At 54.7% G+C, this 9,341-nt stretch overlaps 1 protein-coding gene across 1 annotated transcript; it reads right to left on the reverse strand.

Moving 5' to 3' along the window:
- Positions 1-641: 641 nt before the first annotated feature.
- On the reverse strand, positions 642-8,068 carry GAL (galanin/GMAP prepropeptide). Its single transcript, XM_008569575.1, has 7 exons — positions 8,063-8,068; positions 7,491-7,633; positions 6,116-6,266; positions 5,521-5,575; positions 2,740-2,826; positions 2,208-2,285; positions 642-911 (listed from the first exon to the last, which is right to left on the reverse strand). Exons 1-7 carry the CDS (start codon positions 8,066-8,068, stop codon positions 835-837), a joined length of 597 nt encoding a protein of 198 aa, XP_008567797.1. The 3' UTR covers positions 642-834.
- Between the last annotated feature and the right edge of the window lie 1,273 nt (positions 8,069-9,341).

A 9,341-nucleotide genomic window follows, 5' to 3' on the forward strand; every position in this document is an offset into this window, starting at 1 on the left:
TCTAAAGACCCCGACTGTCATTTTAGGAGAGCCGTTCCCACGTGCTTGCCTGCACTCAGCATTCTCTTAAGCACGCACGTCCTGGTCTGTAAAGTCCTTCAGGTTGTACTCACCTTACCGCCCTGGCCCCCATCTGTCCCCACCTCACCCCAGGCCCGACCCCTGCTGGCGACTTCTTTCCTCTCAGCACCTTCACAAGAACCAGAGAAGTCCCTCATCCAGCGTCCTGGTCTGTAAAGTCCTTCAGGTTGTACTCACCTTACCGCCCTGGCCCCCATCTGTCCCCACCTCACCCCAGGCCCGCCCCCTGCTGGCGACTTCTTTCCTCTCAGCACCTTCACAAGAACCAGAGAAGTCCCTCATCCACCGAGTTTACGGCTGCTGCAGCCTCTTCCATTCCCATCTCCCTAAAACCTCAGCTCCAGGCCGGCCGGGCCTTTGTCTGTCTCAGTAACAGATTTACCCTCATAATTATGTGACTTTATGTTCCCTGGACGTGTGATAAGAGGAGGTGTCTCAGACACTATTGGTGGTAGAATTGGGGGTTAGAATGTATATCCAGTACCCATGACTATTAGCAGGCCTTAGCTAAAACACTCTGGTGGCGGGTGATGACACAGAGGGTGGAAGGACGAGACAGCTCCAAGTGCATGCTAGTTTTTATTTTGCCCCTCAATAAAATAATTACCCAAAAGTCTTAAATTACAACAACACAGCATCAAAGAAGAGAACAGGAAGGGTTTACTCTGCATAAACTGGCCTAAGATTATTCGTCATCTTCAAATCTGACTTTAAATTACAAGCGCAGACGAACATGCCTGGGAGCGCCTCCTCTCAGGACTGTTCCAGGTCTTCCCCTGACACTGCAGCTGCCGAGGGGAGACCTGGCAGGCGACCCAGGGCCCCCGCCTCTGTGAAGGGAGACCACACATTAGCAGCAGGCACTGAATGAAGGGGCATGCAAGCGAGAGTCACTGTCACCACACATGCCATCGGACCGTGAACATGCTCCTTCCACCGCGTTCTGTGTCTCTCACCTTTCAGTGATTTTGTTTTGGTGGCTGATAGGTACAGGGAACCGATCCCTTGACCTTAGTGTGACAAGGCTTTGCTCTAACCAACTGAGTAACCGGCCAGCCCTCACCTTTTACTGATTTAACTCCCGTACTGAGTATGCGTCCGACACTGTCAAGACTTTTTAAATTCATGTTTTAAAAAAGTGTAATTCCTGGGCCGAGCCCGTGGCACACTCGGGAGAGTGCGGCGCTGGGAGTGCAGCGACACTCCTGCCGCGGGTTTGGATCCTATATAGGAATGGCCGGTGCCCTCACTGGCTGAGCGCAGTGTGGGCAACACCACACCAAGGGTTGCGATCCCCTTACCAGTCACACAAAAAAAGACACACACAAAAAAAGTGTAATTCCTGTTTGAGTAATGAAAATTGGTATCTCCTAATGAAAAATTGGCCATGTCACAATATAAAAAATAAAAAAATAATAAAATAATTTAAAAACCCTAGGAAGCTGAGCTGCCCCTTGCAGGAAAAGTCGTGGCCTCCCAGTTGTTAACTCTCAGAGCGCTGGTGCCTCTTTCCTGGCTCCTCCTACTGCAGCAGTTTTGACCTGTGTGACAATCTCATCAAAGGCCAGACTCTCATCACTGAATGAATGACAAGCTCATGCACGGAGATGCCATGGGGAGACCTCCTAGTCTACAGTATCTGCAGAAGACACTAGATGCCAGGATGGAGAGCCTTTCCAGCTAGATTTAAAGGCAGCCTGCATGGCAGGGTGGATGCATAAAGAAAAATCCCAATCTGGGCTGGCCAGTTAGCTCACTTGGTTAGAGTGAGGTGCTGATAACACCAAGGTCAAGGGTTCAGATCCCCACACTGGCCAGCCACCGAAAAAAAAAGAAAAATCGCTCTCTGAATATGGGCTCCTATTCACTTACTGTGCTTTCAAACTGTGGTTTAACATGGCTTACAAAGAACCTGGCTTGTAGTATACCAGGGCCCTAAAAGGTATAGCAGTTGCCACCACGTCGATAAATTTGGGTCCAGTAGAGTGAATTGTACCCTAAGGACTACTCTCTTCCTGGTAGCAATGTTGGTCCCAGTGGAATTCTACGGAATCCTTTCTTGATAGACCTTTTATGTGTCCAGTGTCCTAAGAGATGGAATTTTAAATTGGTAATACTTCACATACCTTTGAGATGCAAGAATGTCAGAAACTCGATGATTGTGCGCATGACATTGCTCTCAGGCATTGACCTGTCGAAGCTTCCTAGAAAACATAAAAGATCGATGCTGACAACTTGCCTCAACGGGTACTTGTGCGTCTCATGACATCGGCCATTCTATGGAGGAGCCTGGCACTGCGAGGTCAGAGAACTGACCCCAACAGCCTGAGGGCATCACTGTGCCTCTGGAGGGCCTTGCTCAATGCAGTGCGAGGGATCTGTCTTCTGGGGGCCGCTGTGCCTGGTCAGCTTTCTCGTCTGGAAGGGCGCCATGTGTCTCTGTGCTGCCCTGTGACCTTACTCAGATTTTGCTCGTTCTGTTTCTGGCTGCTGGCAGGTGCAGTGAAGCTGCATTGTCTTGTTAAGTCATGGCCAGGCCGAGCTTGGGCTGCAGCTGTAGGTAGGCAGGTGCCCTGACACCCACTACTGCCCCTGTGTGCACCTGGGGGATAGTGGCGAGTGAAGGGACTTGGAGCCCGGGGATTCAAATCCTCTCACCTGGCTTCGATTCTTCCTCAGGCTGGAGTTCCCGCTTGCCAGTGAGGCCATGCTTGTCGTGAAACGATCTGTGGTTGTCAATGGCATCTGCATGCAGGTCCAAGAGGAAAGCATCTGGGCGTTACAACGTAATGGAACTTACACCCCCCACTCCCAAAGGACATATGGCTGCTTATAACTAAAACACACACACAGGACTGTAAAAATAAAGCTGAAGCCACAGCAGAGGGAAGACAATTATCCCAGGACAGTGAGGACGCGTGACAATGTGCACAGTTCTCACACAGGTGCTGGGACTATGGCCCAGGTAAGAAAGAGAGTAAGAAAGGGAGACAGGTCACTCCAGCCGACAAGACAGGCCTGGGAATGCCTGGTGCAGCCAGGGAAGCACCGCGTCCCAGAGGGGCTGGCCTCCCACCCGGGTGCTTCCCAGGCAGATGACAGTGTCCCTGAAAACAAGGGGGCCACTGAAGAATTTCAAATTGTGACATCGTTAGATTTTGATTTTCAAAGACCACTCCGGCAGCTGCATGGGAGATGGATTGGAGCCAGGAGGGGTGAGCGAGAGAGACAAGAGAGTGGAGAGAAGGGAGGCAGGGAAGGGAAGGAGGGAGTGTGCACGTGTGCATGTGCGCGCGTGTGTGTGTGTGCGCGTGCTGGGTGCTGTGAGAGTGGGGAACAGTGACTGCAGGAGTCTAGGAAGAAACACAGGAGGGCTCTAAACCAAGAGGCGTGGGATGGAGAGGGGCTGGATTGGGGGCTATTGGGGAGATCAAGCAGAAGAGGGGAAGAGGTCGAGGGCAAGCATGCGCAGGTTTCTGGCTACTTAGCCCGGGGGACTGTGTCATCTACAAGGCTAGACAAAGGCAAATTAATCCATTTTTCCAGAGACGGAGTTCTTGGCACTAAATTACAGAGAAAGGATAAGTAACCCAATGTTAGGGACGCGCCGCTGAGCACAGTCACGCGAACCGTGTCCGGCAGCAGCTGTTGCAAACACGGTCTTTCTGTTGCCGTGTTCTGAGCCGACAGCAGAAGTCAAGGGCACACTGTAAAGCTGTAAAGTACTCTGAGGAACAGCTAGTCTACGCATGCAGCTTCTGGTGATCCAACTTGACAGAGATATAAATGCGACAGTGAAAACAAGTTTGTTTTCTAATTCAGGATTCAAAATCTTTGAAATATTGAAAATACATTTATCAAGAAGATCAAGAAGAAAGGAGTATTTTTGTGGAGTTCCTCCTTTCTTCTGGTGCCCTCTGAGGACAGAACCCAGGTTGCCAAGGGTTGAGGAACATGCGCACCTTTGAACCAGCCTGCTCAACTGGCAGGTCGAGCCACTCCGCGGCAGTCGGGAGCCCCTGAGGGACCTGCCATTGCCTTTGACTTCCCCATAGACTGCCCAGTCAACCCGGCACGTGGCCCCGTGCAATCTGCGTCACTGCTAGGCCTGTGCTTCTCAAAACGTGACTCTCGGGGATCCTCCGAGTGATCTGGTGGCCACGCGTGCCGCGTGAGGACATCTGGACTTACACCGTGCAAGGGAGTGTGCTCTGCGGGCCTCCTCTCGTGGTGGCAGAAGGCAGTAAATGGGGAAGATTTTTTAAGGTGGACGGCTGTCTCTAATCTGACACGCCTGCTAATTTAAGCCACTAATAGGTAATGGGTTGGAATAACTGAATTAGAGGAAGGAGCTAAGGTCTCCCCTCGTTCCCTCCTTTAGAATAATCCAGTCTGAAGGCGTCAGACCCAGACTGTGCAGGAAGCAGCCTGGGGGCAGTGTGGGCAAGCGCAGGCACCCACCTATGCAGCCTGCAGTGCCCCATTTAGGGCGTGGGCTCACGTTAGTGCAAGGCCCTGAGCTGGGCCGCAGGGATCCCGCTGACAATGGGACAAGGCGGATAGGGAGAGAGGACAGGTTTGAGTTGGAAGAGACCGATCTAAATTTAGTTTTGAGGTGAGCGTGTGTGGGCCACCTTCAGGTCACTTGGCAGTTCCCGTGTGGAGTTCAGAGAAATGTGGGGTGGAGGTAGGACTTGAGGTCCTGGTGCTTTGGACCCACAGCATGGATAAAAGGGTCTAAGGAGGCTGGGGGCCCGGAGAGAGGACCCAGAGCAGGGCTCCAAGGAGCTTCTACCTTCAAGGACTGCAACACAGGAAAGCCCGGGAAAACTTGAGCAAAGCCCAGGGTATGGATCCCATCAAGGTGCAGGGTGGGATGGCCAGGAGCAGGAGAAGCTTCTGGAAGGGTTGGGTGCTTGGGTCAAATGTGCAGAGCAGTCAAGACTGGCAATGCAGAGGTCCCTGGTGTCCCCAGGAGAGATTTCAGAGGGGCAGAGGCAGCCTCAGAAATGGAGTTTAGGGGAGGCCTGGCAGGAGGCCCTCGGAGGGCCTGCCCAGCTCCAAGTGAGGACAGGAGGTTCAGGAGGGAGCAGGCATCCCAAGGCTGGGGGCACAGATGGGGTCAGGAGCCCCCCAGGAATGAGCTCATCTGCTGTGAGTGAAAGGAGGAGCAGGGGGAGGGGAGGATGACTGGGGGTCTGGGGCTGCCTTTCAGGGAATGGGAGGGGGCCACCTAGCGACAGGACAGATATTTAAATTGAAAGCTGGTTAACCTCCATGGCAACCCGCCCCGCCTCAGAGTCATGGAAGTGTGCGCCCGCTGGCCACTTCCCCGTATCTGCCCAAACCTGGAATGTGAATGTACCACATATTTCGGAAAGGGCAGGATGAGGGCGACGGCCGCAGCCAGCCTCGGAGGCCTGCACTGGGGCCACTTACACGGGCCGAGGAGGTAGCCGGCGCTGTTCAGGGTCCAGCCTCTCTTCTCCTTCGCCTGAAACGGAAGGAAGGGGGTGCCCGGAGCCCACATTAAATGCGGTGCCCCAGGCTTTGCAGGCATGACGTGGGCATTAGAATGACGCAGGGCCTTTGGAAGCCTCAAGAAGTTTCAGATTTTCCCCCTAAACGAGCTACACTTGACATGCAACGGGGCTGTTTGCTCTACCGAGTGCCTCCCGCTAGAGCCGGAGACCACCGACTCAGGGCCCCTCGCTTGCTTTCAAATGACGCTAAGAGCATGACACCGTCGTCCGCCGCAGACGAGTGACACGCGCCCTGCGCGCTCCTGCCCTGCCCCGGGAGCCGCCGTCCCCGCTGCACGTGGCCCCGGCTGCAGCGGGAGCAGCCGGCGCGGGAGGGACCCGAGGGACGCCTAGGGAGCCCCTCGCGCTGGGCCCAGCCTTTGGGGACGCCGCAGGAGTGTCCCCACCGCGGGATGAGCCTCCCCTCCACTCCGGGGCTCGGACGCCGCTGCCCCTCCTCGCCCCGAGGGGACAGGGCTTTGCGGGGGCGTCTATCCCCGTCCAGCACTTACCAGTGGCCCGAGGCCCGGAGTGGCCGGAAGGACCGCGGCGAGCCTCCCTCCTACCTGGCTGCACACCACCGAAGTCCCCAGCAGGGGCAGAAGGGTCACCCTCCCCCACCCACTGAGCTGAGTATGGGGTTGGTCGAAGTCCTCTGGGACCCTGGGGTCGACAGGACGCAGGACAGGTGGTAGTGATGGAGCCATCCACGCGTCGTCTACACTTCGGTCTCAGGAACCTTTGTACAGACAGCTCGAGCACTCCCAGGAGAGAGCCATTTGCCTCTACGTGGATGAGGAGGGACAGTGGGGCACTGAGGACACTGGACAAGGCCGGCCAGCTGGGTAGGGCGGCTCTAGCCATGGCCCTGAGGGGTGGGGGTGTTCTCAAGGGCATGGCTGACTTCTGGTCACTCCTATTTCTGGCAGCCTGGGGTGGGAGGAGCGGAAGGGGCAGGGGGGCTGACCGGGACTCACAGACTCATTTCTGAAGCTCGTGGCAACCCCTGAAGTGCACACCCGCCACGGGGGGACGGCAGAGCGAGGGGCCATCACCGTGGCAGCCCTGGCCAGCGGGGGCCAGAGGGACAGCTGACATGTGCGAAGGCAGAAGGCAGCTTTCTGTGACCCGGCAGGGAATTGACGGTGACACCCTCTCAGGCCCCCTGTCTTGTACGTAGATGGCATCGGGGAGTGGGCAGGGGATGGGGCCACCGGTGGCCCTGGCTACCTGAGAAATGCCACGACCTTTGACAACTGGTGGTTTCACGGGACAGTCCTGTGGTCATTCCAGAGCTGTCACTTTTCTTCTGGAGCCCACCCCTCCCAGTGCACAGTACGTCCTGGCCGGTGTCACCCTTCTCCTGCCTTCTGCGTTGGGTCCCTCTTGCCAGTCTTACCAGGGCTGGAGTATTTTCTCCATTTGCTTTGTCAAGGAGGCTCTTAGTCTGTTTGAAGGAGCAGAAATTCTAAACCTAAATCCCCGGGATGAATTAAAGAAGAGACCCAGAGCCCTTGCTCAGTCGTGGGCTGGAGAATGAGGCGTGTCCTGAGAAACTTTCCACTACTTTCCTTGAGTCGATGTGTTCTCTCTGTTTCCTTTTTTTGCTTCAAAAGAAACTTCAGGGCAGCTGATCTGATAAGAGCTGCCTTATTAAAAAGATATTTTGCCTTGAAGTCATCTCCTTTCTTGCAAATGTTGAAAACCAACAGGGGTAGAGAGACGCGCCTCTCTGCAACATCTGATTCCCTCGCGTGTCCTCCCAGGCCCTAAGGAAAATTCGGTCACACACAGGCTGGGTCCGAACGTCCCAGCCATCCAGCCGGAGTTCAGGTCTCCAGGCGGCAGGAAGGAGGCCCCAACAGGCAAACTCGACACAGTTCTCACCTCTGGCAAGTGAGGGACTTCGGTGGGGCTGAAAATTGTTCATCACAGCAACAGCTCCCAGGCCTTCCTGCAAAGCAGCGCCCTAAGCTGCCCCTGGGCCCTGGTGCAGCCAGAGTCGACCCCAGGAGGCGCTGGCACCGTGACTGACAGGAGAACAAGAACGTTAGAAAAGAGAGCCAGAACCTTCCTTTGGCCACCTTTTCACGTGTCTCCTGAGAAGGCGGTAAGCAGCTGAGAGCGGTCTCCACGTGCATTAGGAATTCGTTTTAGGAAGCGGCACTGAGTAATTAGACACGCGTCTCAAAACAGATGTGCCCGTGCCTGCTTTGATGTCACCTGCTGTGGCTGCTTCTCTGTTAGTCTGGATGAGGGGGATTCTGTACAAATCCTGGAGGGCAGCTGGCACCCCTGGCCGGGACGGACTGTGAGCACAGCCAAGCTACAGAGCGAGCGAGGCAGGAGCCTGGGGTCGTGCTGTGATCTCCTGTGCTCGGCACTTCCCCGGACAAACGAGGACAGCACATCTGGGGTGACAGGCACCTGCTTCCTGGCACAAGCTGTGCTGAACTCACCGCCATGGTTACCACAGGCTCCTTGCTCAGCAACGACCCCAATGGGAGTCGTGGTCAACTTATCTTGAAGACAGTCTGGTGTGTGGCAGACAAAATGGGTCACCATTAGAGTAATGGAAACCAAGCAGAGAGCATCGTTTTACTTGTGAGCTGGCCTGCCTCCCCTAGAATCCCTGTTCACCACCGTCAGGAGAAACCAGCCCGAATCTGATGACCAGAAGAGCAAAGGTCCGGAGGACACCTGGGCCAGGGCCCCATGTGGGAGCTCCTTCCCCCATCCCCCCTGGCCACCCTCCTGAAGATGACGATCTAGTGAGACCAAAATACACAATGACAATTATATAAATAACCACCTCGTTATCATGAGAAGGAAGCGCATGGGTTCGGGGAGCCAGACCTGACAGGTGAGTGGGATTGGCCAGGTGAAAAGGGCCCAGCACTTTCCAGGTGGATGGGGTCACACACGTAAGCCCCCTTCTGCACCCTTTTCCCTTCCTTCTTCCTGATGCCTGGAATGTAGACGTGAGGGCTGGAGGTGAGCAGCTATTTTGGACCACAAGGTGATGGCTTCGGGTGACAGATAGCAAGACCGAAGGAGCCTGGGTCCTGGTAACTCTGGGTCCTGCAAAGCCTGGGTCCTGGGTTTGTTCACAACAGGCAGAAATAAACTCTCTTATTTAAGCCAGTGTTATTTGGGGGTCTCTATTATATGCAGTTAGAATCTCTTTGATCGGTTTCTCACACAAACAGTCAACAAATGTTAGATGAACGAGTTAATGAGTACAAACAAACGAGAGGGTACGGCACCTGCAATGCTGGGAAGGAGCTGATGTCGGGAGTCGGGCTCGTAAACCGGAGAGGCGTGGCCGAGACGTGACTGATGGACACCCCTGACCCGTCCGCAGTGATCTCGTTACTACTGAAAAAATGAGGCAGTGGCTCGGGAGCCGGCCGTGGCTCACTTGGGAGAGTGCGGTGCTGATAACACCAAGGCCATGGGTTTGGATCCCATATAGGGATGGCCGGTTCGCTCACTGGCTGAGCATGGTGCTGACAACACCAAGTCAAGGGTTGAGATCCCCTTACCGGTCATCTTTTAAAAAAAAAAAAAAAATGAGGCAGTGGCTCGATGATCTAAAATTGTTTTTATTGGACCCCACAGATATTTGTGTCCTCGTCCTCCCCTTCCATGGTTTCCAGCTGACCCCACCCCACCCAGACTCACTCCAGCTACTCGCAAGTCATGAAAATAATCCCCGAATTGCTCCCCTAAAGAAAA

Source organism: Galeopterus variegatus, unplaced genomic scaffold (assembly GCF_000696425.1).
Source record: "Galeopterus variegatus unplaced genomic scaffold, G_variegatus-3.0.2 Scaffold512, whole genome shotgun sequence".
Lineage (NCBI taxonomy): Eukaryota > Metazoa > Chordata > Mammalia > Dermoptera > Cynocephalidae > Galeopterus > Galeopterus variegatus.